This window comes from Pezoporus occidentalis, unplaced genomic scaffold, assembly GCF_034315485.1.
Source record: "Pezoporus occidentalis ecotype Australia unplaced genomic scaffold, CSIRO_AGI_Poc_V1 ctg118, whole genome shotgun sequence".
In the NCBI taxonomy this organism is placed as follows: domain Eukaryota; kingdom Metazoa; phylum Chordata; class Aves; order Psittaciformes; family Psittacidae; genus Pezoporus; species Pezoporus occidentalis.
In genome coordinates this window covers 3909368-3936458 of record NW_026912972.1, presented here as the reverse complement: position 1 = coordinate 3936458, position 27091 = coordinate 3909368, and the positions used below count along the sequence as shown (strand labels likewise).

At 48.3% G+C, this 27091-nt stretch overlaps 3 protein-coding genes across 10 annotated transcripts in view; 2 read left to right on the top strand and 1 right to left on the bottom strand.

Annotated features, from left to right (window-relative positions):
* Positions 1–2442, bottom strand: part of PCNT (pericentrin) — an 89007-nt gene extending 86565 nt beyond the window's left edge. For all 6 annotated transcript variants that reach the window (XM_062602861.1, XM_062602878.1, XM_062602903.1 and 3 more), the window contains exon 1: positions 2315–2442. In XM_062602861.1, coding sequence (XP_062458845.1) covers positions 2315–2368 — 54 coding nt within the window. In that variant the 5' untranslated portion in view covers positions 2369–2442. The remainder of the gene's footprint in view (positions 1–2314) is intronic.
* A 674-nt stretch (positions 2443–3116) lies between these two features.
* Positions 3117–16270, top strand: CUNH21orf58 (chromosome unknown C21orf58 homolog). 3 transcript variants are annotated; one of them, XM_062602844.1, is made up of 9 exons: positions 3117–3222; positions 7367–7438; positions 7978–8035; positions 9490–9557; positions 10083–10223; positions 11215–11332; positions 12763–12902; positions 14128–14297; positions 15853–16269. In XM_062602844.1, the coding sequence occupies exons 2-9, from the start codon at positions 7379–7381 to the stop codon at positions 15866–15868; spliced, it is 771 nt and encodes a 256-aa protein (XP_062458828.1). In that variant the 5' UTR covers positions 3117–3222; positions 7367–7378; the 3' UTR covers positions 15869–16269. The 3 variants fall into 3 exon arrangements, with proteins under 3 accessions (XP_062458828.1, XP_062458821.1, XP_062458833.1); XM_062602837.1 differs by having other exon boundaries at positions 3178–3222; positions 7282–7438; XM_062602849.1 differs by lacking the exons at positions 3117–3222; positions 14128–14297 and having other exon boundaries at positions 6880–7438; positions 15853–16270.
* A 1578-nt stretch (positions 16271–17848) lies between these two features.
* On the top strand, positions 17849–26691 carry KMO (kynurenine 3-monooxygenase). Its single transcript, XM_062602929.1, has 15 exons — positions 17849–18017; positions 19179–19248; positions 20244–20341; positions 20711–20800; positions 21027–21075; positions 21638–21725; positions 22997–23162; positions 23589–23660; positions 24110–24231; positions 25041–25188; positions 25645–25702; positions 25784–25866; positions 26087–26188; positions 26273–26332; positions 26481–26691. Exons 1-15 carry the CDS (start codon positions 17964–17966, stop codon positions 26646–26648), a joined length of 1428 nt encoding a protein of 475 aa, XP_062458913.1. The 5' UTR covers positions 17849–17963; the 3' UTR covers positions 26649–26691.
* The last annotated feature ends 400 nt before the right edge of the window (positions 26692–27091 follow it).

The following is a 27091-nucleotide window of genomic DNA, read 5'->3' as shown; positions in this document are numbered from 1 at the left end:
AAGAGATATTTAGCACATAGTTAAGAAAGAAATAATACATGCAACATTGGCTCTGCACACATAATGTGAAACATAATGCAAGACCCTACTTTTCCCCAATGGCAAACAACAGCTGTACAACAGGTGGAAACTAATAACTTATTCAAGGAAAGTCCATCCCATTTTTCTAACTATAGACAGTTACAGCACTTTGAGAAGGGTTACAAACGTTAACACAAGTCTTGCACACCTAATGTAACTTTTCGACCCAAAAATCTCCCGTTTTCAAAGTCTTCTCTCTTGCTATTAATCCAAACACTAATCTTGAAATGGATCTCCAACAAGAGACTGTATCCACACAGTGTGTAACAAGGCTGTGAGGGCAAGCGGATGAGGAGCTGCTGAGTGGGAATGGGGAGTGTGGCAACCATAGATGCATCTCGGTGGGATACATCAGGGACAGGCCCCCCATGAAGCTGTGACAGTGCATCGACAGCCACAACCCAACTTCCTTCATAGCAACTCTCTTTTTCCTTGCCTTCGGTGCAACATGGGGAGAAGGGAGCTGAAAAGATCTGAGGCAGACAGCACAGCACCAAGGCACCTCTGACAACACCAGCTCGATTTCCAGACAGGTCCCCTGCAGAAAGGACCATGTTCCTGTACCTGTAGAAGAATCACTAGGAAAGATATCAGGAGCGAAGGGGCTGCAGTATATCATGAGAAAATCTAATCTGTCCAAAACCCCCAAAGCCGTGTGCAGTCTCAATTATCACCTTCTACCTACAGTTCCCCATTCCAGTCCTGCTGGGGTGTCAAGAACAGGGAAAAGCTGTAGCTGCAGACAAGGCAGTCTTATTCAGCAGTAGATTCCCAGAAAGGGAACATGAATAACAGCTCAAATCCTGCACCTTGGGTCGGGGCAATACCCAGCACAAACCCAGCCCTGAGGAGAAGGACTTGGGGTTGTTCGCTGATGAGAAGCTCCCCATGACCCAGCTTCAGTGTGAGCTTGACCCCAGACACCCCCCCCCCCCCCCCATGTGCTGAGCCGCATCCCCAGAGCATGAGCAGCAGCTCAGGGAGGAGATTCTCCTCCTCTGATGTGCTCTGTGGAGATTCACCCCTGCAGCTCTGGGGCAACAGCACAAGAGGGACATGGAGCTGTTGGAGTCAGTCCAGAGGAGGTCACAGAGATACTGCAAGGGCTGGAGCAGCTCTGCTCTGGAGCCAGGCTGAGACAGCTGGGCTGGTTCAGCCTCGACAAGAGAAGGCTCCTCAAGGGGAGACCTCAGAGCAGCCCCAGTGCCTAAAGGGGCTACAGGAAACCTGGAGAGGGGCTTTGGACAAGGGCCTGTAGGGACAGGACAAGGGGAATGGCTTTAACCTGCCAAAACAGGGGAGACTGAGATGAGCTCTTAGGCAGAAGCTCTTCCCTGTGAGGGTGCTGAGGCGCTGGCACAGGGTGCCCAGAGAAGCTGTGGCTGCCCCATCCCTGGCAGTGTTCAAGGCCAGGTTGGACACAGGGGCTTGGAGCAACCTGCTCTAGTGGAAGGTGTCCCTGCCCATGGCAGGGGGTTGGAACTGGATGAGCTTTGAGATCCCTTCCAGCACAAACCAGTCTGTGGCTAGTAACTGGGCATTTCTGAACGGTTTCTTCAAGAAAGCAGTTTTTATTTAAGAGGGTTAACCTATATCAGGTGTTAATCATATAGTTATGAACAATAATTACTATGAGGTCTCTCAACAATCCTACCAAACCACCTAACTGCAGACACAGAACAACTGAAAGCTTGTTAAGTGTTCCCTAAGGGCACAACTGGAAACAGCCCAGCTCAGTCCTCCAGTAACCCACCTGCAGACGCAAGGACTAGCCACTAAGGTAATAAAACACAGAATACCTAATTCTGGGTGAGAGTATCACCTGGAAATATAGTATTTCCACAAGTAACTGAGTGGAATCCTAGATAAAAATAGGAGAAATAATAATATAATAAATATTAAACAATTATAATATATATAATATATATACTATAATATTAAATAATTATAATATAAAAATAATTATGATAAAATCCAACCAACCTGAACCACAACCAAACAACTCCCCCAAAAATAACCCAACAGGCAGAAACAGGGGGAAGACATAAGAACTACTTTAAGCAGCTCCTTGCTCACTAAAGCTAATGCTTATAGACTGTCTGTACCCGGGGCAGGCAGAGGCGATGCAGGGGGCAGCTTTAGAACACCCCTGTCGAGGGCACCGGAGGGCGCTGGGAGCCAGGCCGGGACCTGCGCGGACCCCACATGACAGGGACCCCCCCTCCATTCTCACCTTGGCCCTGCCAGCTTCCAGCTTCCGTCTCCACGCCTCCTCCTCCGCTTCCATGGGGCAGGCGAGCGGGTCACGCTGCGGCGAAGCCGAACCCACCCACGCTCCTCACAAACCCCCTATCACACCGGAGCGGACACACAAGTTTCGGTCATGGCCGCCCCAGAGCCTTGTCCCCGCCCATCTGGGCGCCTGAGCCAACCGAGAGGCGGCTCTCACCCTCAGTGGCCAATCAGAGTGCAGGGGCTGGCCTACGCTCCCGGAGCAGGGAGGAAGCTGTGAGGGAATTGGCGAAGCCCTCCAGCCAATACCGAGAACAGCCGTTAGGCTAGCCCAGCCCACCCTGCTTGGTTCCCGGGATGGACAGCGCGCCCTCCGCCGCCGCTCCCGCTGCAGCCGCTTGTTCCCGCCCCCTCAGCAGCCACCAATAGAAAAGGGGCAGTCAGCAGCTCCCCCTGCGCTGAGTGGACAGTTTCAAACGTGCCGCCAGCCACGGCCCCGCCCAGGGACGGGAGGCAGCCAATGGGGAGAAGGGGCGGTTGCCGCGGGAAAGCTCACGCGGGTGTTGCCGAGCAACGCTCAGAGGCTGTTTGGGCGGGTTCCGGGACGGCTGAGGTACAGTTCCGTTTGTCTGCTCTGCCGCTGCTGTGAGCGGCGGGTCCCGGCGTTGACGGCCTAGTCCTTCGCCTTGTTGGAGGCAGAGACGTGTTGTTGCGGGATTAACGGTCCATCTTAGTCTTAGGGCTATTACTCTTTGCAGCACACCCGGTCTGTCCCCCTGTGTGTGTTCTGCAACTGGGTTTTAGCATCTCCCTGCTTTATTTTTACTGCGGCTGTAAGTTCACCTGTCAAATCCCTTCATCAAGGAAGAACTAGTGCAGGGAGAGTGAACGGCCGGAAGTAACTGTCAGGTAATAAGGGAGAAGTAAGGTGTTCCTGTCTTAATACTGAGAATAATTAACCCTAACAGGTTAATTATATATTATGTATCTTATACTCTTAACATAGTATAATTAACCACTTAACACAAGTGGTGGTTTCTTTGTGTCTTGGAGTCATTAAATCCTACTGAAAAACACATGCTTTAATCCAGTTTGTCACTTGACAGTTCGGAGATGCTCTCTTGCTATCTAGCTTATTCTTTCCACAGAATACTGAAATGCAAACATCTTCATGATGTATTAACTCCTTTTCTATCCCTGGACCTTTCTATGGATTTAGCCATTAGGTTGGGCTCTTCTCTGTGTAGGTTTTTGCCCTGAATTCAGATACTGCGTCATCCAGGCCATGAGCTGGAGCTCTCTGCTCCTGTGAACCGCATCTGTGCCATCTGGGTTGCCTATGCCTATATCATCCACCATCCAAAAACATTGTAGGAAGAAACATGTTCTCATTCTCAGAATAAACTATTCTGTATCCATCTCCTGGCCTCCCACATATAAATAGGTAAATATTTCAGCATAGACAACAAAAAAACTGGAGCAGTGTGTGCTCAATGCTCCAAAGAGAAAGGTGAGGACACTAGGGGCAAGGCAGGGCTGGCACCCCTGTCTGCATCCAGAGCTAAGGTAAAGGTTAAGTTTTAAACCACTGCAAAGATTGCATGGGGGCGTATGTGTTGACTTTCCTTCACGACCAATTTTGTTCTTCTAAGAATGAAAGTTTCAGTGGCTAAACCATTCAGGGTCATTAAATGTGACTAGGGTGGACGTTCTCCTGAGACTAATCCTGGTCATCTCTTCCTTTGTCAGTGCTGGTTTATGTGTTTTTCCCGGTAGTGCTGCCATGCCCTCCAACACCACAGCCAGGATGCTGAGTTTACTCCCAGCCAGTGCTAGGAGACTAAGTCTGAGTTATGAAGTTCCTTAGTACAAAAGCTTGTGTAATTGGTACCATCTGAGAAGCAAAAGGAAACAAGTAAGCTCGGAGCAAAGAAGTTCCTTAAAAAAGACAATGTGGCATTTATAATGGCAATTTTGTCCAATCAAATATGTCACTTGGAGAAAAATAAATGGTTTAAAATAATACTGCTTGACTTCTTGCTCCAGCTAAAAAAGGTGAAATTAATAAGCCATGTTTGTTTGGGTTTTGGTTTATTGTTGTTTGAGGTTTTAATAAGCAATACATGCATTGTATCTTCTTATATCCCTGTCTATTAAAATGTCGGGATTTCGAGTGCTAGTCTAATTGAATTGACTCAAGTAGAAGTATGTGAAAAGGGACCTAAGATCAGGCTGGCAACAAAACCATAACAGAACTCTGGGAGCTGCTGCAATCTATCTGCAAATAAACGGGCAGTGCTTGCAGACTAGTGGTTTGCCATGGTCATATAAGAAGACAGTAATAATGTAGTGAAGTATCATGTACATATCATATATGATTAGTGTTGTGCACTTAATCATAATTAAGGTAAATAAGGAGACTTACTTGCACAGTTGCATGACAGAGCATGAAATAACTCTTAATTGTAATGTTTTATTCACATGCTTAGCTTCAGATGTACATAGCGCATTATTGCAACACATGAGGGTGCTGAGGCGCTGGCACAGGGTGCCCAGAGAAGCTGTGGCTGCCCCATCCCTGCCAGTGTTCAAGACCAGGTTGGACAGGGCTTGGAGCACCCTGCTCTAGCGGAACGTGTCCCTGCCCATGGCAGGGGGTTGGAACCGGATGAGCTTTAAGGTCCCTTCCAATGCAAACCAGTCTGGGATTCTGTAAGATCCTCTTGTACCATTTGACACATTCCTGACAAGTCATACATTAGCAGTTTGTAAGGTGTCCCTACAGTAGCGATTCCATTGTGGCAAGGCCATCCGTAAGTGCGGGAAAAGCTAGGTTCTTTAGCAGATGTGCTGGAAAGTGTGATTTTTATCTAGTATTGGATTGTTAAATGAAGCAGAAGTTTTTTTCTCCTCCTTTTAGTCGGCTCAGTTGCTTAACACTGGCACTGTATTTTTAATTGAATACTTGTTTCTCTTTGTCAACCTTTCTTGTAACCCTCTATTTGTATTGCAAGGAAGGCTCTAGAAATTTAAATTCTTGGGAACACTGTATGACAGCAGTTGATGGTAAAACATCAGCTCAATATTCAACAGCAGTCTAAAAGTCTATTTAAAGGGTCAGCAAACTTGTACCTGTTGTGGTCATCTGGAGACACCAACATAGCTTCCTTTGCTACCTCACTGCCCAAATGCTGCCCACAACCCTGCTCTCCCCTTCACAAAAGGGTTTATGAGTTAGGAAGGTAAAGAGAGAAGCAACTAGAATAAATATGAGACTGTGGAGACAGTATAGCCAAGGTATGGTCATAGGTGTAGCTGAAGCAGCACCTTCTGATAGTCACTGATAGCAGAGGCCAATAGGTGGGTATGGGAGTAGTCTGTGTGGGCTCTTGCATTATACCTTCCCAGCTGAGTTATGAGATCAATAGGTAAAGGAAATCTGCTATTTGAGGACAAAATAAACTGATTATTTTGCTTAGAAAAGAGGCATCTGAATGGGGACATGGTACCTAAATGATTCTATGATTCCAAGTCGCAAGGGATGTGGAAAAATGCCCGGAGAGCACTTGTATAAATTTCACATAAAAAATGAGAAGCTTTCCAATAAACTTTTCAGGGATCTAGGATTAAAACAATCTAAATGTAATCCTTTTTTGGCCTAACACTTCAATAAATAATACTTACACAGTTTACTTCTATAACCACTTTTATGCTTAAGTTTAAGATAAATGGGAAACTTCTTGTTGCCCAAAGAATGAGGGATCAAAGATATTGGAGAGAAAAGAAGGAAAATCTATGAGGCTTTTGAAGCACAAAAGTGTACACAGAGTGGTTTCTCAGGACAACTGCTGGCACGTGAGAGGGTCTTCTGCTCTGCCTTATCCCTTAGAGCATTTGCAACCATGCTCTGCCAAAGCAAGCTGAGCCCCAGCTCTGACATAGCACAGCTATTTTTGGGATCCCCATGTCTCGGTTTCGATGACCTATCCAGAGATACCAGCCTGTGTATTTTCAAGGGCAGATTGTACACACATGCTGTGTGGGTCACAGCTGGAGGAGGTGATCCTACAGCATCTATCAGTTGCTCCAGCCACCAGCAAGTTGCTTAGCTGCAGTTTTGCTGTGGCCTTCAAATAAGGAGGAAGTTATAACTTTGCTCTCCAGGCTTAAAATATGATACTGAGAATGAATGACTGTTACTTGACTTCTTTCTCATGCTTTGATGTTGTTTTGATGGATGTCACTGTAAAGTGTTGCTGTTTCTTATGCTGGGAGGGCTTTGCTGGGAGACGGAGACACCCTACAGTTCGTTTGGGAGATGGTAAGGAAACGGATGTTATACCATAGCCTCTCTACTCTTTTACTCATCCAGGGATGGGTTCCAGCTATGCTCCTTAATTTTTTAAGTTTTTAGTTAGTACCTGGGGATGAAAACTTGTATGAAGAACTATGTCAAAAGTCCCTCTACAGTGAGATAAATGTTGTTATCGTGTATCAATCAGCAAGATCATAATCTGGTGCCTATCAATGGTTTTATGTTGAAGAACCACTGGCTTTTCTTTCTTTTCTTCCTACCCACTAATGTGCTGGGCATTTGCTTTACAAACGGTAAGTAAACTTCTACACCTGGAGATTATCTTGTTTATGTTGTGGATTGACACTACACACTTAGCAGCCAGGTTACAGGCACAATACTCTGAGCTACTTAGAGGACAATAGCAACAGAGAGGGCCGGGCTTAGTGACAGTTAAGACAAGCAAATATTCACCCTTAGTTACCTTTCTGTGATGTTGCAATTTGCAGCACAAAAATGCATTGAGAGAAAGGGCAGAAAAAGCTGTGCCTGTGATCCTGTGATGATCATCTGTACTTTTACCTGGGAGGGAAACTAAAGCTTTTCTCTTCTTCCTTCATTTGCTCACAATCTGATTTTGTTTCTTTTTTTTCTAATGGAATTATTCTGTGAAGATCATGGAGGGGAAGAAATGAGGATTGAAAACCTCTCTGCCTTTGCTTAGCTTTTTAACCTGTTCTTGCCTGCCTGCTCTTCCAGGAGACTACTGCAATGGCAGATCCTTCAGTGGTGGACCACTTGACACGACTGAGACTCAAACTCCTAGAAAAGGTAAGGGAAAATCTCTGCAGTGGTCACTTTTGTTCTTTGTTTTATTCTTGCATGTTTAAGCATTAACACTGTATTTTAAATAATTGTATTTCTGCTGAGATTCAAAGACGATCTGCAGCCAATTGAGAGCCTCTTTCTTCATGCAAGCAGAGGCAGACCAATGTGCAGTGGTGCTACAGTCACTGTCACTTAAATAACATTGTACAAGTTTGCAATTTCTTCATATGATCCAGCTCTCTGCCCTATAGAAGAAGTGATGCGTAAGTCTCCTGATTCACCATGCTGTCAATTTCCAGGTCTGGGATAGTCTGGCCAGTTGCAAGCACGACTATTCTTTTACCATAACTAGATTTGTAGTGAGACATTTCATATTTCTATGAATGCTTCTTGTAGCTGTCACTAGCTGTGATTTAGCAGCTAGAAAGCATTGCTTGTCTCTACTTCTGCTTTATTTCCTCCGTCCCAAACCTATGCCTGTAAGGTAGGGTTGTGAGCTTTGCTGCCTGACTCATAACCAGGTCTTGTGGTTTTACCAACAGAGACTAGAAAATGAACAGGAGAACCTAGAGAAGATGGAGTCGCCTCTTCCAGCTGCAAGTAAGAGACTCATTTGTTCTCATTATGAACGTAATATAGGAAGGGCTTAGTGATGTTCTCAGACCACACCAGATTATCAAATCTCCTCCCTAAAAGCTGCCTACATTTATCTTTTGAATTTCTTCATCTGTTTATTTCTGACAAAAGGAAGTGATCAACCAGCTGAACACTGACATAAGAATGACCTCCTGCCTGGGTGTGCTCTGCAGGAGATCCTACTTATGTTAGCTCTTCTACCTAGGAGTGAGCCCCTGCTGCAGTCCAGCTGCATGCTTGGCTTTGGTGACCCTGAAAAGGAGTTGTTAGGATGGCTGTGTGTCTTCAAGGGATCTAGGCAGGAGGAATGGTCCACTGCTAATGCTGCTTTGCACCTTTGAATGTGACCAGTGAAGCCTTGTGCAGACCAGAAATGGTTGCCAGTATAAAATAATGTGACTCAGCTTATGAAATAAGTTGTTATAGTGAAAGAGTTGGTCTTGAGGGCTGTGCTGATAAGAGCTGGGAACCATTTTACCAGAAAGCCATGCACGTATAGTGACATCCTGACTTTGGTTTGGGCAGAGAGGTCAGGAATCCCAGCTTTCTTATAAAAATTGGAAAGCTTAGAGAAATCACTACATAAGTTAGTGAATGGCTCAAAGGTGATGGATAAGTGTCTTTACGAAACCCTTCCAAAGACTATTGTGATGTTTCATGTACAAGTAATATGTTCCCTACAACAATATTCCCTGGAAGCTACACATGCCATGTGTAGTACATTCATTTCTTTGCATGACATACGCACTAGTTGTATTATCTATGGATTAAGGGCTACCAGTAGACAATCAGTAATATTTCTAGTTTGGCCTCCAGGCTCATATCCATTGAGCTGATACACAAATAGTTGGAAACTTTCAATGCTGAGGCCAGAAATGAAAGATTTATTTACCAGCTTAGTTTCAAAACACAAAGTGATGCTTTTCAGAGCAGATGCTCCCAATGGATGTGAAAATGTCCTTGCTTATTTTCGCTTCAAACAAGTTCCAGATCAGCTGTAGGTGGGAAGAACTGAACAGAAAGTTGGTTCAGAACAAAAAAGAAACAGCAAAGGTGACATTCAAAGCTGGGTTTGTTTGGATGTGTCACAACAAACTTTCTTTTACACTTTCCACAATCATCCTGTGCAAGTAGAGTATTTGTAGAACATTTACAGCTGAAATGAGTTTGTAAGCCAGGAGGTTAAAAAGGGGCTTTAGAGAGTTTATTTTATGTTGCCTGCTGGACAGGTATGGTATATTTTATGTGGTATAAAATCATTATCCCTTCATAATTTGACAAGAAAAGTAGCCTAAAGCCTTTTGTGGAAGAAGTCAAGCTCTCTTATAACACCTTTGTCCAAAATCTCATAATGTAAGTGCTATAATAGCTCTGTCTTTGTGATCCTTTGAGAAGATAATGGCCTTTTCATCCTCCAGGAAACAGATGTGAGGATATGCTACAAAGTGCCTTAAAGCGAAGGAAGGATCTCTTGCAGGAGCTAAGGGTAAGAGCAGAAACAACAGAAAGGGTCAAGTTATCTGCACATCCATTGCTGAAGTGGATTCAGTTTTTTCCTGTCCTTTAGTTCTTGAGCTGGGGCTTCGAGCAACCTGCTCTAGCAGAAGGTGTCCTTGCCCATGGCAGGGGGTTGGAACTCGATGAGCTTTAATGTCCCTTCCAACACAAACTGCTCTATGATTCTATGATTTCTAGTTTTTGGAGGGTACTTACCATTAATGAAACACTTTTCCAGGCTTTTGTCAGGTTGTTCCTCACTTTTTTACCCCATTGCTTTTTGCTTGTGCTGAAAACCGTATGGCTTCAAGACATGTGGGGTCATGCTCTTTGTGCAGTGGTCAATTGTGGTCTGCCCATCAGACACAGGATGTATCTGCAGCAGTGATTCAGTGAGCAAGGCTGTGCTCTGCTGCAGGCTCCAGGGGCTAATCCCATTTATTCCAGAGAGTGTAACAATCCTGCCTGCCTTTCTCTGACCAGGTTTTCTTTAGGTAGATACTTGATTTTTCAGGAGCAACGCTTTCTGGAAGAGCTTTCGCAGCCCCCTGCACCAGCTGGAGGACTCTGTCACAACCACAGAGCTGCTACCCCACACATCTACCAGATACCTTTTCCAGCTCCAGAGGAGCCACCAAGGATTATCCAGCAGATGGTAAGGATCCTCTCTCCTATGAAACACTGCTATAGTGCTGTGCCAGTCTGAAACAACAGCTGCTTGGGAGCTGTATGGAAAAGTTAATTTCAAGGGAATGCTACACCTCTTGCTGTTATGTGGGACCCTTACTGCCCTAGGCAAAACCTACAAAGAAAGCACAAAATTCACAGTGGGAATGATTTATCACAAGAAGGAGGTAGCAGGAGGAGAGTGGGAGAATTGCCCACACTCTGCTGTGGTAGGCACAGCATGACCTAAACTAGATGTCCCAGCACCCTGTCTAGCCCAACCATAACAATGTCCAGTGTTGGGGAATCCACCACTTCCCTGGGGGGATTATTCCTTGTGCTCCTTGTGAAAAAATTTCCTCTTGTGTCCAACCAGAATCAACCCAGGAGTAACCTGTGCCCATCACCCCGTTTTTTTTCCATATGACTCCTAGTAAAAAAGGAGTCTCCATCTTCTTTGTAGCCACCCTTTAAATACTGGAACATGGTGATAAGGTCTCACCTGATCCTTCTTTTCTCCAGGCTGAGCAGTCTCAGCTCTCTTAGCTGTTCCTCATAGAGCTTCCCAGCCCTTTGTGACCCTTCTCTGGACCCTCTCTAGCCTGTCCATATCTTTCATGTAGAGCAGGGACCTAAACTGAACGCAGTATTCCAGGTGTAGCCTGACAAGCACTGAGTGGAGTGGGATAATGACATCTTTATCTCTGCTGGTGATGCCCTTGTCGATGTTTTCCAGCACCGTGTGGCTTGCTTTGCTGCAGCAGAATACTGTTCACTCATGTTGAGCTTGTGTCCACCAGGCCCACCAGGTCCCTTTCCATAGAGCTGCTTCCCAGCCAAGTAGATCCCAGCTTGTGCTGGGATATCACAGGAGACAATGTCCAAAGTCCAGGCAGACGATACCCACTGCTCTTCCTTCCCAGAGATGAGGAAGTCAGACAAATCCAGTAGCAACTTCTTCCTTTTCCTTTCTTTTCCAGATGCCACCTCAGCCTGCCACCATCATCCAGCAGCTACCTCAGCAGCAGTCTCCTCTGATCACACAGATCCCCCCTGCCCAACCTTTTGCAGCCCCCCGCTCTGGAAGCATTAAAGAAGGTAAAGTATCCACCTGGCTCCCACTATCCAGGCTGGAGAGGATGGGGAGGTGCCACAGCAAGTGGGAAGGGACACAGGACAGCATCCAAGCTAGTCAGTGACATGCTGTTTTGTGACCAGGCTGCTGCTGGAGCTGTGGGAATTGCACCGGGATGTATGTATTAGATATCATTTCTGAGAAGCTTTCAGATAAATTCTTATCACTAAAACAAGAAACAGGGACTACAAACATGGCAAAGCCAGATGAAGCTACCAGGGAAGCTTGGGAAAGCAAACCAGCTCAAGACATGGCACTGAGTAATATGAACAAAGTCAAACTCATGTGTATGGATGATTCCAAAACTACCAGTCAGGTTTCTAAAACCTAGTTTTATTCCTTTCTTTTTTTCCTCCCTTAACCCGCTGCTCAATCTCCTCAAACAATACAGGCTTTTGTTAAGCTCCGTGCTTGGAAACAAGACAGAACAGCTAAAAGCACCGTTCCAAATATAGTGCAATGCCAATAAAAAGTTTGTTTCTAAACATAGCTGGATGCTACTGGGAAATAAGATATGAACAAAACCCTGGGATGATTTCCCTGGCTCAACCTTCAGCCAAAGGTTTCTTCATCCCACAGAGAAACCCTCATTCACAAAACTGCAATTTTTCTTACCTCTTTCTGCCTGGAGTTTTAAATCAGAGTTTATTTTCATAAAGAAAACAGTCCCAATTCATGCATGACTCTGCTGAAGCTGATAGATGTGAACTACTTCTGGTATGACCACAAAAAAGGACAGTTGCCTTGATTTTGTTTTCCCTCTTTCTTAATTCCCCCTCCCTTCTCCCCCCACTGCACAGGTCATAGAATAATAGAAGGGTTTGGATTGGAAAGGACCTTAAGATCATCCAGTTCCAATCCTCTGCCATGGGCAGGGACCCAGAGACCATAGTTAATGGATTTGACATGCATGCAGTGGACTCTCAAGGTGGCACTGCGATATCATATAAGTTTGAGGAAACCTCTAAGTGACTGTGGGCTGAAGCAATGGATAGCACTGCAAGGAGCTGGTCCATGCTGGAGGAACCAAGAGGGCTCTGGTGCTCAGCCCATCTCCAGCATAGCCAGTAGAGTGGGCTTGCAGGGAAACTAACAGACAGAAGATGCTCAACAGCAGCTTTCTTGTAGAAGGGAGGAGAAACAGGGAAGCTAGTATGAACAGTCTTATTCACAGACGTGAATTTTGCACTGCTTGGGTAAAGAATGCTAATATTCATGTTGATCGTAAAGGTCTTTTCCAATCTAGTTGATTCTGTGTGTCCGTTTCAGCTGATATGTCTTGGTTGCAGTGACTAGTATATATAGCGGAAGGCACTTCTTATCGAGGTGCCTTTGCTGCTTGTCAGCTGCTGCTAAAGTTCTTATTTTTTTCCTTGGGGTGACCTCTTCCCAGATATGGTAGAGATGATGCTCATGCAGAATGCTCAGATGCACCAGATCATCATGCAGAACATGATGCTGAAGGCTCTGCCACCAATGCCATTCACACAGCCTGCTGGAGCCAGCCCTCCCCTGCTTCATTGTGCACAGCAGGTAACAACAGTGGGGTCTGAAGGGCATCCTTGCTCCCACAAATCAGTGGCTGATCTCCTTGAGACGCTTAATAGGTGTGCTACTGAGCTCTGAAAGGACAGATATTTTGGGGTGTAGAATCCCTATAGGCTTATTTCCAAAACATGTCCAGTGCCTGATAAGAGGTAGATGATTTTGAACACATCCTTTGGTGCCCAATTCCTAAGCTGTTTATGAAAAGGTGATCTAGCTCCTTAGCACCCTTAAGTGCTTTGGAAAAATGTATTTCTAGACTCATCTCTGTGGCATTTATTACCAGAGAAACAAGGACAGATGATTGCTGGGGAGGAGGGGATGTCCCAGTGTCGCAGAAAGTTAGGTATATTCCCTACCCTTCTTTTTCCAGGCTAACTATGTATTTCTCTGTGCTGTAAGTCACATTCGTTTTCTTTTTTCTCAGATATTAAGGTTGTTGGGTTCTGAGAAATAACTCCAAAAGTCCTACAGCCTTTGCCCAGCTCATTTGCATCTTCGCCACATGCTGTTTGTAAACGCCCCTGAGCCCTGAGTTTAACAGAGGGGTAGGAAACACAATCCTCCTCCATAACCCATCCCGTGGCCTGGAGGGAGCTGACCGGTTTGTGCATCTGCTGGGACAGAAAGCCTCTGACAGCAGCTGCCAGCTCTCACATTTCAGGGCACTGATGTCCCAGGAGGCCATCTGAGGAGCAGAGCTGGCCTCATCAGCTGTGGTGCAGGGTGGACTTGCTGTGGGAATGGCAGAGCTGCACCAAGCATTGCCTCGCATGGAAGTCCTTTTCTATTTCCCTTATGCTGTGCAGTTTCTGGGTTTGAATAGCCTGTCCCTCCATGCTACTGGGGAGATGTCTGGGCAGATGGTGGTGCTGAGAGAGACAGTGGACACATCTGCAGCTTTCTGTGTCTAAAGGAAGGTGACAGGGGAAAAGCATGCATCCCTCTGGTTCCCACCTTCCTCCCCAGCCCATCCTGTCACTGTGTGTTTCCCTGGTGTAGACCAGTGAGCTCAGTGCGGATGCCTGTAAAGGACAAGTGGAATCTGAAATCACCAAGTGTTTTGCTGGACCTTCTGTGTTAGAGCCTGCAAGACTCATCTCCAGACACATCCTTTACCAAGAGCTGGCCAAATGGGAACCCAGCCCAGCAGCCAGGGACACTTCCCACAGGGGCACAGCTTTCACGTGTCACCCTTTGTCTCTCTGCTGAGGACCTGCAGGTTCCTGCTCCCCTGGCTGTGAAAGCAGACGGGCCCAGGCCATCCGTGGTGCACCACCACCACTATCCTGCTGCAGGGATTCTCCCAGTGCCCCATGAGCAATTCCCATCCACATCCATGGCACATCACTGGACCAGCAGCACGATCCCTGCCCTGCCCACGTAAGTAAACAGGGAACCGTAATGTAAACTTTTAGCCCTTCTGTCCTGGTTTTGCCTGGGATAGTTAATTCTCTCCCAGTAGCTGGTGCAGTGCTGTGGTTTGGCTTTAGTCTGAGAACAATGCTGATAACACACTGATGTTCTAGTTGTTGCTGAGTAGTGCTTACTCTGACCAAGGACTTCTCAGTTTAAACCACACCACCTTCCTTCCTGCACAGATGGGGGTAGCAAGGTAGACCATGTAGTCCTTTGTGGTTCTTCACTAAATCCAGCCCTGAATATTGTCTTTAATGCAACAGTGGCATTGAGGCAGATTAAATAATGATTTGATGTGATTAATATTACGACTTGAGTAATTAACCCTTGCTTACTGCGGAATAAATGTGAGGATCAGACAAGGTCTACAGATGATACTAATCTGTGTTCCTGCCACAGAGCCACAGCCCACCCAGCAATTACCATGGCTATTTGGGATTTGGTTCTCCTTGTGAAGCCAGCAGGGACCTGCTAAATAAGGCCTGCATGTATTTTCTGTTCAGGCTAATGTAAATCCAGTAGGATTTACGTTCTTACAACACTGCTGAGGCCTTTGCTAATCAGAAATCCCTGGGAAAAAACCCTACCACCAAGAAAAATGGTACAAAATGAGGAAAATACTTGGAAATAAGGCTGAGCCTTCGGGGTAAGCATGGGGACTCACTGTTACATGAGTGAGAACAAAGCTTCTAGTTCTGTGCTATGGCTCTTTGTGAAGGACAGGATGGAGCAGCTGCATCCTCAGGCATAAGTGCCCTGCTGACAGGGGTATCTGTATAACCCCCTTCGGATGGGATTTGAATTCCTGAACAGATTATTTACCCAATGGGATTATAAGGGATAAACATTCAACCATTTCACTTTTGCATGGGTTTGTAATCTGTACCACTAAAGATCTCTTGGTTCCATCAAGAATAGTACCATTAGCTGTTAGCAGAAATCAGCAAAGGAAGATGTTTTTGAGCAGCTCTGGACTGAAGCTCGGCTGGTTCAACCTGGAGAAGAGAAGGCTCCTTAAGGGGAGACCTCAGAGCAGCTCCAGTGCCTAAAGGGGCTACAGGAAACCTGGAGAGGGGCTTTGGATAAGGGCCTGTAGGGACAGGACAAGAGGAATGGCTTTAACCTGCCAGAACAGAGACAATTGAGATGAGCTCTTAGGCAGAAGCTCTTCCCTGTGAGGGTGCTGAGGCGCTGGCACAGGGTGCCCAGAGAAGCTGTGGCTGCCCCATCCCTGGCAGTGTTCAAGGCCAGGTTGGACACAGGGGCTTGGAGCACCCTGCTCTAGTGGAAGGTGTCCCTGCCTGTGGCAGGGATTGGAGCAGGATGAGCTTTAAGATCCCTTCTAACCCAAGCAAGTCTGGAATTCTGTGATTCTTCATTCTTCCTGTTCTTCAGCTACCTTCCACCATGAATTATAAGATCTGATACATCTACACTGTGCTTTTGCAGCTGCAGGAAGCATGCACTGGTGCACTGTTGGGTATTACCAAACACAGTAAAGCCATTTTTCTTTTTGCAGGTGGCCCACATACTGACAGAACATGTTCCTCTCAACTGGACCATAGCATTGCTGAAGTAAACCTGTATTTGAACAGTTCTATCTGATTGACAGCCTAGTGTCAGTAAGACTGCGCATTGTTGGTATAGGAAGTAGCAGAACTCTGCCCTGCCTGTGTGAACTGGCTTCACACACTGCTTGGATAAATAATTCTCAGTGATGAAGAACAGAAGGAAATCTGCTCCTGCAGAGTTTGAACACTGAGGTGCAATAAGTGCGGTCCACGTTTTCAGCCCCAGGAGGGCTCTGATTCCCCATCTTTCCCAAATCTCATAGTTACAAAGCTGGCCAAGGCTTTCTTCCCAAAGAGCTATTGGAAGCTAACTTAAGCAGCTTAGAATTGCATATATTTGTTTCATTTCTTTCCCTCATATAATCAGGGTATAGACTTGACTTAAGCACACAAAATAAAATCTTGTGGTTCATGAGTGTTGGCATGTCTTTTGCTTCAGCAACATAAATCAACTTCTCCCTTCTTTACTCATGTGGTTCGTGAATGTTGGCATGTTTTTCGCTTCAGCAACATAAATCAACTTCTCCCTTCTTTACTTTTCTCATTGATTTTTCATAGGACAGCCTTTAAGCTGAGTTCATGTTCTCCTGGTATTTTTGTTTTCACCTAGGACTCCTTGGAAGGCTCACTGAGAGTCTGAATCAAGCAATGCTTTTTTCATGCTCTCAGAAGTCTGGTGGTGTTTTAACACAGAGAGATAACTCATGCATTAATAGCACTTTCTCCATGTCTTCCCACCGTCTCCTGTGTGTAAAGTGCAGAACATCTTGACATTGGTTTTACCTGGTGCAGTCTGTGAGTGAATCTAATGTGACGATCACCCCAAAGGAATAAACTATTTACTATGTCAAACCTACCTTGCCCTTTGCCCTCTGCTCTGTTTTCTTTGCTGGGGGGTGTGTGAGTCAAACAGATAATGTGGATCAATTCACTGCTGTGTAGATCAGAGAAACCCAATGGAAGGTCTTCAGTGGAGACTCATCTGGATGCAGTGCCAGGGCCCATGGGCATTAGCAGCCTCTAACAACCCCAGCCAGCCCCATGGGGGACTCCCGCCCCCTCAAAGGCCAGCAGTCCCTTTTAAGCTTGGGCCTGGGGCTGCTGTTGACACTGTCCTTTCTATGCATGGTACCACACGTTAGCACTATGGTGTGGTGCTGGTGTGCTTCAGGAGCAGCCATCCCTTGCTGCACTGGGAACCAAGATGCGCAGTGGAGAGTGATGTTATGCTTGTGCATGGATTTGGCCTTGCTCCTTTGAGACAAACTTGGTGTTTCAGGCTGTGCATTGCACAGTTAGCAGCGAATAGTACTTAGTGTATTTAATGTGTGTGTTTTCATTGCTGCAGTTTTAACTGTTGTGTGTAGGCTGTAATTGGCTCCTCCCTTTTAAAAGCTTACTGCGTGCAGTGTTGGCTCCGCAGAGCAGCCCCTCCCAAGGACAAGCATGTGGAATGGTGCACAGAGAGGTGTCTCCTCATAGCCTCATCCAAGTCCTTCTGCAGGTTAGGCCTGGACCCTCTGCACACCATCACACCCCGATGTGCTCAAGCCACACACAGCTTCCTTGTGCGACATCCTGGCAGATGGTGTCAGCCCCCGTCAAGCAGTGTGTTCCATACCTCACCCTCAGGCAGTGCCCCTGGGGCTCCAGGAGTTATTCCACATCATCCTCTGCACTTACAGCCCAGCAAAGCACCAGCAGAAGCCCGGCAGATGTGGGTTCTCCTCGTGCTTTGTGTGTGTTTCAGTAGGAAGCCCTTGAAGACTGCAGAATTGCTTCACTTTTCAAGAGAAAACTGCTTTAAAGCTTTCGCAATGTGGCTGAATAACTCCACATTCACATCTCACCACCTGAGCAACCACACGCCTGTCCCCATGGCCAGGCTGACCCACCAACAGCCTCTGTGCTGCAAGTTAAACTTTAATAGGTGCAAGAGCTCAGATGTGACTCCACTGCCCATATCCTTCCCCTTCTTCTCCCTGCTGGTGAGTTCAGCGCAGCAGGACAGGGAGCAGGGACACAGCACTAAGAACCTGCAACTGGGGGTGCCTCAGAGATGGAGACCAGTGACCCACGGGGGAAAAGAGTCGCTGTTGTCGGTGGTGGTCTGGTAGGAAACTTATCTAGCTGCTGTGTGATTGCACAAAGCCAGAGCTGTGAAAGCATTGTGTGGACGGGGGGGGGAATGTCTGATGATGGGGTCTTATGGAGGGGTTGGTTGGGAGGCAGTGAGGCTCATTCAGACAGCTTTGTGGGACTCTGTAAGAGGAGAACATCTCTTCCACTCAAGAGAAAGGTTTGCTGCTGAGATATCTCAGGGATGCAACGCATGGCTATGGTTGGCACTTGGCTTGAATGGTGCGTGCAAATGCATCACAGAATTGAGGGGGGAAATCCTGCCATCAAGAGTCCTTCTCTCAGAGGATGGTAGTGCCCAAGTAGATTAAATCACAGTCCTCTCTTGGCCTGCCAGATCCTCTGCCCCTCATCTGCTTCTGGCTTTAACCAAGTCCCTAAGGTGAAATGGTCTGTGAGGACTATTGGTAAACACTAAGCTAAGAGGAAGTGCCTCCTCCTGCCCATTTTGGCTTGGGAATGGTTTGCCTACTTTGCTACTTGCAGAGTGGTCTTACTTTAAAGGACAGCATAGCAGCATTAACTGTCTTTTGACCTTTTGGTTGTTACATTCTCAGTCCCCGTGCTGCTGGTAAGGAGCAATGACACAAGAATCTGTAGTTCTGCCAGTGATTAATGGTGGAAACTAAACCCTAAAAAGACAACCATCCATTTAAATAACAAGCAGGACACAAGTGTGAGGACCTTTTAAAGGTGACATCTTGCTTTTGCGCAGGTCTAGCTTCCCCTGCTGTGTTCCCAAGGGAATGCTGCAGCACCCTGAATTCTATCCAGGAAGATAAATCTAGTCCATAGAGGAGTAGGGAGTTTGCCTATCCAGTCCTGTTGTGTCTGGATGAAGGGCTTAGCTCTGCTGCAATTCATCACTGTATATGAGCAAGCTCTGAACTTGGTGTGACTTTGTGCGATGAGTTGTGATGGATGACTCTTGTCTTGGAGGCTCTGTGGGTACAGCAGGGGTGCCAGAGAACTTCTCCCCTGGAAGAAGTCCTTTAAGGCTCTTGATCAAAGGGTTTTCCTGTATATACTGAGCTGTATCCCCTGCCTGCTGCTTTCCCTTTATGATCCAGTAGTGATCTGTGATGTATCTAATAGTGAAACACTTCATCTGCTATTCCTGATCCTTCTCTTGTAGGTGGGTGCATTAAATGCCTGTTTCTTTGCGAGACGAGGTTTCCATGTTGATGTTTATGAAGCCAGAGAAGGTAAGTTCAGCCTGACCACTACTGCTTTATCAATGTTTTCCTGTCCCTTTGCTGATAACAGCTTTGGGAGAAGCAAAAGAGGAACGGTGTGAGCTCACTGAAACTGCAGGAAGAAAATGAAACCCAAGTGTGGCACCTGAAGGATATTCTTTTCACTCTTTAGCTTCTGCGGTGGGGAGGAGCATTTGTTTGAAATATGTTGGTTTGTGTGGAGGAAACCCACCCTTAAGCTACTCAGATGATGCCTTCTCATGTTCTTGGCTTAAATATTGATTCAAATCCTCATCTTTGGAAGTTGTTCTCTGCATGCAGAATATTAGTGCAATGCTGTTGAGCCTGGGCAGAGATGGAAGGTCAGAATGACACTGGAAAGTGATACTCACCATGGTTTACCTGTTAAACTCTTTGCTGGTTGTTGTGCATGCCACCAGTGTCACACGCTGAAAAAGCTTCTGGTTGCTCTTAGCTGCTTCCTGGATCAGATGGATTTTACCACCCTGCTCCAGTGTTTGGCCCATGGCTTTGCTGAGATGCAACCCTGAAAGCTCTTGGGGTATCCAGTGCATGATCTGCTGCATGCACTGGGTAGACAACACTTAGTGAGGCCATTCAGAGGAGGAACAGGCCAATGTTGAGACATCTCCATCCGACCAGAGATGGGTCTGGGCACAAGCTGCCAGGTGTTCACTGCTTGTCTCCCTTCACTGAGAGGGGAAGCAGCTCTTAGTGATGATGACCTCCAGCATTATAGGGAGCTGTTGAGATGCAATGTTCCCTTTGCAGCACTTGGTTGCAGCTGCTTCTTACAGGCTGGAGGTGGCATGGAAGAATCAGCCCTTGAAGCTGCTCAGCTGCCTTCCCAACAGCTGAATGTGCTCTCTGTGCACACAGCGTGGGGGCACAGGGACTCCCCCTGCCCTGCTGCTGTTGCCATAGGGATTATGGGAGATGCTGTAGTATCAGTGTCTCCATAACCAGCTGCTTTTCCCATGTAGATATCCGGGTGGCCAGCTTTACCCGTGGCAGAAGCATTAACTTGGCCCTGTCCCATCGAGGACGCCAAGCCCTGCGAGCTGTGGGCATGGAGGAGCAGGTACCTGGGCAGCCCAGCCTGGGGGCAGCACCCAACCCTGGGCTCTACTTAAGGCAGAGGGCTGACAAGAAACCTGGAGAAGAGCTTTGGAGAAGGGTCTGTAGGGACAGGACAAGGGGAATGGCTTTGACCTGCCAGAACAGGGGAGACTGAGATGAGCTCTTAGGCAGAAGCTCTTCCCTGTGAGGGTGCTGAGGCCCTGACCTTCACAGGGTGCCCAGAGAAGCTGTGGCTGCCCCATCCCTGGCAGTGTTCAAGGCCAGGTTGAAGTGTGGTGTGAGGAGGGGGAATGGCCCTTGGTGATTTGCGCCCTTCCCTTGGCAGCTCCAGTTTGGCCAGAGGGCTGGGTTATGTTCCCTTCCATTTCAGATTGTGTCCAAAGGCATTCCCATGCGGGCAAGAAGGATACACACACCTTCAGGGAAGAAGTATTCTATTCCATATGGGAAGAAGAACCAGGTACCAGTCTCACGCTGTCACTCTGGCGATGTCTTAGATGGTGTTTGTACTGCTGTGTGATGGACAGCAGGGCTCACACTCCTTGGAAGGATGCTGTGCACAGGAAAAGTGTTTCATGATCCCCTGGTTTTGGTGGGACTGTTTAGAATGGGTGGCGTTCCTCATCTGGCCATGCAGAGCAGCCTTCAGCAATGCCTCCTGAACGTAGTGTTTGCTTGCCTTGCAGTACATCCTGTCCGTGGACAGAGCAAACCTGAACAGAGAGCTGCTGACAGGTAGGCTGCCAGCTCTGTTTGCAGGTATTTCGCCCTGTTCACCCAGGATTTAAGCTTTGCCCCGTGAACAGGAGACTTTGGGCCTCAGGCTGTCTATGAGTTCTGTGTAACCTGGTGCTCAGAAAGCACAATTGGGATGTAGCTGTGTTTGTGAGGAGAAAATCTGCTTGTCTGACACAAAACGATATTCAAGCAGGTTCCCCCGAGGCCTTTCTGCACATGCACCTCTCCTGCATTCACCCTTGAGCAGGAGTTGTCTCCACTTCATGGCTCCTGGCATGGGATTCTGCTCCAGGGCTTCGCCAGCCAAAGCAGGAGATACCTCCTGAGCCTCGCCACGCTTCCTGCAACCCCAATTGTACAGAGACAGATAGGAATTGGAGCAGTGTGGCAAAGTATACCACCAGGACAGGCCAAAGTTCCCATATACGCACCTCACCCCATCCTGAAATACAACTGTTGGAAACCTGCTGTAATAGCAGAGTCCCTATAATTTAGGGATCCCTTGGAAATTGTTTGGAGGGATCACATTTAGCCTCTACATTTACTTGTTTTTCCACAGCTGCTGAGAAGTACTCCAACACCAAACTGTACTTTGGACACAAGCTCCTGGGGTGCAATGCAGAGCAGGGGACATTAACCATCAAAAGGTAATCCCTGCACAGCCTGGGATGCAGTGCTGTGGTCAATGAATTCCTGCTTAATCATTCCTAAAACCTCAAACAATTGAGCAATCTTGGTTTGAAACTGGTGTGTGATTACCGAGGGGCAAGACCGTGTCAGCTCTGGAAAGGGTACATATGACAGCAGGGTTTCTGGGGAGGCTGACAAGAACTGAAGCAACCCTCTAACCCCCAGCAGCCTGGCATCAGGATGGGGATATAATGCTGAGCTGTGCAGGGGATGATGTGCCAGTCTCCATAGTGCTTATTTACAGGGACAGGTCACTCGTCAGGGCTGGCAGCTAATCGTATAGAATCATGGAATGGTTTGTGTTGGAAGGGACCTCAAAGCTCATCCAGTCCCAACCCCCTGCCACGGGCAGGGACACCTTCCACTAGAGCAGGTTGCTCCAAGCCCCTGTGTCCAACCTGGCCTTGAACACTGCCAGGGATGGGGCAGCCACAGCTTCTCTGGGCACCCTGTGCCAGCGCCTCAGCACCCTCACAGGGAAGAGCTTCTGCCTAAGAGCTCATCTCAACTTCCCCTGTTCTGGCAGGTTAAAGCCATTCCCCTTGTCCTGTCCCTACAGGCCCTTGTCCAAAGCCCCTCTCCAGGTTTCCTGCAGCCCCTTTAGGCACTGGAGCTGCTCTAAGGTCTCCCCTTAAGGAGCCTTCTCTTGTCCAGGCTGAACCAGCCCAGCTCTCTCAGCCTGGCTCCAGAGCAGAGCTGCTCCAGCCCTTGCAGCATCTCTGTGGCCTCCTCTGGACTGACTCCAACAGCTCCACGTCCCTCTTGTGCTGTTGCCCCAGAGCTGGATCAGGACTGCAGGGGGAGATCTCTCCAGAGCGCAGCAGAGGGGGAGAACCCCTCCCTCAATCTGCTGCTCATGTGCTGGGGGTGCAGCCCAGCGGGGTTCTGGGCTCAAGCACTCAGTGAAGCCAGGTCATGGAGAGCTTCTCCTCACTGACCTGGTTTCATTGCTGTGTTCATGCTCTATGAATAGCAGCACTGAGCCAGCGGTGCCTGTTGCATTCTTGGGTAGATGTGGCAGAGTTGTGCCTTTTGGTAACTTGCAGGATACTTTTTTATCCTAATGCTGAGGTATTCCCAGTCAGTGAAGCCAATCCCCCCTTAACAAAGTTTATCACACTGGGGGTTACCTTGACATTTTGCAGAAGACAGAAGCACTGTGCCCAGCAGTGCTGAGCTGGCCTTGGAATCACAGCAGCATGGATCCAAGGGGCTTTCTTGCTTTCAGATCTGACCAGCAACCCTTGGAAGTAGCATACGACCTCATTGTGGGATGTGATGGAGCCTTCTCAACAGTCAGAAAGCAATTCATGAGGCAGACACGTTTTAACTACAGTCATGAGTACATTCCTCATGGATACATGGAGCTGAGCATCCCTCCCAAGGATGGAGATGTAAGTGTACCTGTCCTGGAGGCTGCTCCCATCTCATGGTGCTCTGCTACAGAAGCTCTAGAGAAACTGATTTCTCACCTGGGGCTCAGCCAACGGATTAACACTTCCCTAGGAGAAGGCAGACAACTCCTCCTATCTTAATGGTGGGGCCCATGTCTTGGTTAACTCTGAGAGGTCCTGGGGATACAGGAATGTGTCTGTGAGGACCTCAGTAACTGCAAACCATGAGCTTTTTGCCCATCTTTCCTGCCTTTTCCTCTTATTCTTGTTCTGTCTCCCAGAAGCATCAGGTTCCAGAAAGGGGCCCTATGAATATTGGTATGAAGGATGGCAACTGGTGTGCTGGTGTGGAGGGGAAGCAGAGCCTGGGCTGGGGAAACTGATCAGGGCAGGGACACACACAAGGTGATTTTCCTTCTCTTTCAGTTTGCCATGGAACCAAACTACCTCCATATCTGGCCAAGAAACACCTTCATGATGATTGCACTGCCCAACATGGTGATAACCTGTGGCCATGCTCCCGTGGAGCATGGGATGGAGCTTGTGGGGATAAACTGGTTGTGGTGGCAGGGGCTGGGAGGGATGATGCAGTGCCAGGAGAGACCCCCAGATGCCTTGGGTCTTGGGAGGGGTGCAGGACAGGACCCACAGAGCTGCCTCTGCCTCACTGCACCAAGCAGGTACCTATGCACTTCTCTGCCATGCACCCGAGTCCACTCAAACCCCCCAAAACCAGCTCTCTGAATGTTATGAACTGGATATGGGAGCACCAGGGCAGTGTGCCAGACCCATGCTGGCCACCACATACTGCCTGTTCCCCAGGGGATGCAAGCCCACTGTGGGGCATGGGGTGTGATTGTTGTGTGAGAGGCTGGGCACTGAGCTGCTGCTCCAGGTGCTCTCTATGGCCTCTGGGATTCTTTCTGACCTTCCTCCCTGGCTAACAGGACAAGTCATTCACCTGCACGCTCTTCATGCCCTTTGAGGAATTTGAGAAGCTCACAACGGGCGAGGAAGTGCTTGGCTTCTTCCAGACCTACTTCCCAGATGCCATACCACTCATCGGAGAGTAAGTGTTCCCATCTCCCCTTCCTGCTCATCAGCACAGTGCTGTGAAGGCAGGGGACCCATACCCACCCAACCTCAGGGCCCTGGTGATGTGGTGGTGAACGCTGTTGGGGTGGATCCCCATGGCCTGTAGGTCCACATTGTGTCTGCGCTGCATCAGGACAGACATCTATCCCATTTTGTTGGCTTTAACCTGCCAGAGGGAAGATTGAGATGAGCTCTTAGGCAGATGTTCTTCCTTGTGAGGGTGCTGAGGCGCTGTCATAGGGTGCCCAGAGAAGCTGGTGCTTACTGACTGTGGTTAAACAAGCATGCAGGCAGTGAGACACAAGAGTGCCCAGCAGCAGTGGAGACCCTCTCACTGGTGGGCCAATGGCATCAGGGCAGCAGCACAGAGCCAGAGCATCCCACTCCTCTGGGGGCGGGGCTGGTGGCACTGGGGACCAAACCCTTTCCACCCACATTCAAGTTAAGTGAAGAGCTTAAAACCTGCAGACAGAATATTTGGTCTACAGGGAGAAATTAATGAAATAGGTTTTCTGGCTTCCACATTTTTCCCAGCACAAATAGCCGAGTGAATAGGCTTGGGTTTTGCATCCCAATGCTGACATTGCCATGGCTCCCTGCGCTTTGCTGTTGCATAACATCTGTATCCATGGCAGGACAGAGCCTTGGGTTATGTGATCTAGTGGAAGGCAGCCCTGCCATGATCTTAAGGTCCTTTCCAACCCAAACTCTTCTATGATTCTATGACTTGCTCTTTTTGTCTCTTTGGTCCTCCAAGTGAAGTATCTGTTGTTTTGCCTGAAGGCGAGAGCTGAAGCAGGATTACTTTTTGCTGCCAGCCCAGGCCATGATATCTGTGAAGTGCTCTTCCTACCACCTTGGTTCCCGGTGTGTGCTGATGGGAGATGCTGCCCATGCCATTGTGCCCTTCTATGGACAGGGCATGAATGCAGTAAGTTCACTTACATCATTTGGGTCCCCAGTCTTTTCACCCAGAAATGCCTGGGTTTAGGGGGTAGGTCCATAGAGTTCAAGGGCTGGCCTGTCCCACAGTCTGATGTCCTCTGTATTGGCAGGTATTGAGCTCCCCTCATGCACTTGGCTGCTTGCTAGGACCTGGTTGTACTCTGGGGAGGAGAAGGGATGGGGTGGTTGTGCTGCCTTGCCATGGAGCAGAGGACTGCATGGAAGTGGGGTTCAGCAGGACAGTCCCAGGCTGCTGGGAAAGGCAACTCCCTGGATTTCTCTGCAAGACCCCTGGCAGGGTGGCCTGGAGTAAGGCTCCTGCTCTGAAGCCGTGGTCAGTGAGACCCTGCACATGCAAACACCTACACTAGCTGAGCACCCATGAGGGCACTTGTGAACGCATGGTTCCTTCTGCCTATTCACCCTCTAATCTTCCTCCCAGGGCTTTGAGGATTGTCTGGTCTTTGATGAATTAATGGACCGCTTCCATAATGACCTTGGTGAGTGAGGAGACCAAGAGCAGAGGAGGATCCCTGCCGGATATCCTGCTGACGAGCTGCCCATGAGCTTTCTTTTCCCAGGTGCCTGCCTCCCCGAGTTCTCCAGGCTGAGGGTGCCAGATGACCACGCCATCTCAGATTTAGCCATGTACAACTACATAGAGGTAGGCAAGCTACACATTGACTTGTGGCTCTGGTGGCACTCTTGTCCTAACAGAATGCACACAGCTGGCAGGGTCTATGGTAAGACTCTGGTTGTGTCCTCACGTGGGAGACTTGAGCCTGAGAGCTCCTTGGGAATGCCGCTGGGGCTGGGGAGGCTCAGCTCTCTCCAGGCAGCACAATAGCAAAGATGCCCTGCAAAGGGATGACTTGGTGTTGCAGATGCGCGAGCACGTGAATTCAACATGGTTCATCTTCCGGAAGCACGTAGACAACTTCCTCCACGCCCTCATGCCTTCCACCATCGTCCCGCTGTACACCATGGTAAGGCTAGTGCCAACTGAGCTGCCACCACCTCCTCCTGTGGCTGGCTTTGAGGTGGTGACGGGCTCCTGCTAACCCTCACAGGTGACCTTCACCAGAATTCGCTACCACGAGGCGTTTCAGCGCTGGAAATGGCAGAAGAAGGTGGGTCAGTGAGGGTGCCTGTCCTTCTTCCCCATGCAGTGACCCTCCTGAGCATCCTGCTTTGGTGGTGGGATAGGTGTGAAGACTTTGGTGCCACAGGTAGGAGCAAACCTCTGGGTGATGCTGGGGTTTCTCTTTGCACTTGCAGATAATAAATCGAGGGCTCTTTGTCATCGGAGCAGCAGGACTGGGGGGCACCTTCCTCCTCATAAGGTGGCTGGCTCAGGACTTGGGCTTCTGCATGGAAAACTTGTGGGGCTGGTCCCGTTATCTGAAGAATATCGGAAATCTTCCCTTTGGCATACAAGCGGCTTAAATGTAAGGGGAGGTCCTGGCTGTAATAAAAGTGAAGGCATGGATGTGTTTCTTTTGGGGATGTGGCCTTGAAGGTCCTGCATGCCCTCTGCCTCTTGCTCCCTTGGGAGAGGTGGTGGTTCCTTGGGTGAAAGGAGCCCATAAGGGCACAGAGTGGCCAAAGAGCAGGGTCTCAGGTGTACCTGCCTCATCTCAGCCTTGTCTCAAGGGATGTGGCGTGGCATGGGCTGAGTACAGGTTTTGTGTGCAGTAACAGGGGAACTCTTCATCAGGGACTGTAGCGATAGGACAAGGGGTGATGGTTTCAAACTGAAGCAGGGGAAGTTTGGGCTGGAGATAAGGCAGGAGTTCTTCCCTGTGAGGGTGCTGAGGCGCTGGCACAGGGTGCCCAGAGAAGCTGTGGCTGCTCCATCCCTGGCAGTGTTCAAGGCCAGGCTGGATCCA

Coding starts and splice junctions, on each gene's coding strand:
- KMO (XM_062602929.1), top strand. CDS start 17,964: ATGGAGACCAGTGACCCACGGGGGAAAAGAGTCGCTGTTGTCGGTGGT. Junction 25,703..25,783: donor CCGCTTCCATAATGACCTTG/GTGAGTGAGGAG, acceptor TTCTTTTCCCAG/GTGCCTGCCTCCCCGAGTTC. Junction 26,189..26,272: donor TCGTCCCGCTGTACACCATG/GTAAGGCTAGTG, acceptor TAACCCTCACAG/GTGACCTTCACCAGAATTCG.
- CUNH21orf58 (XM_062602844.1), top strand. CDS start 7,379: ATGGCAGATCCTTCAGTGGTGGACCACTTGACACGACTGAGACTCAAA. Junction 9,558..10,082: donor ATCTCTTGCAGGAGCTAAGG/GTAAGAGCAGAA, acceptor TTGATTTTTCAG/GAGCAACGCTTTCTGGAAGA. Junction 12,903..14,127: donor TGCTTCATTGTGCACAGCAG/GTAACAACAGTG, acceptor CTCTCTGCTGAG/GACCTGCAGGTTCCTGCTCC.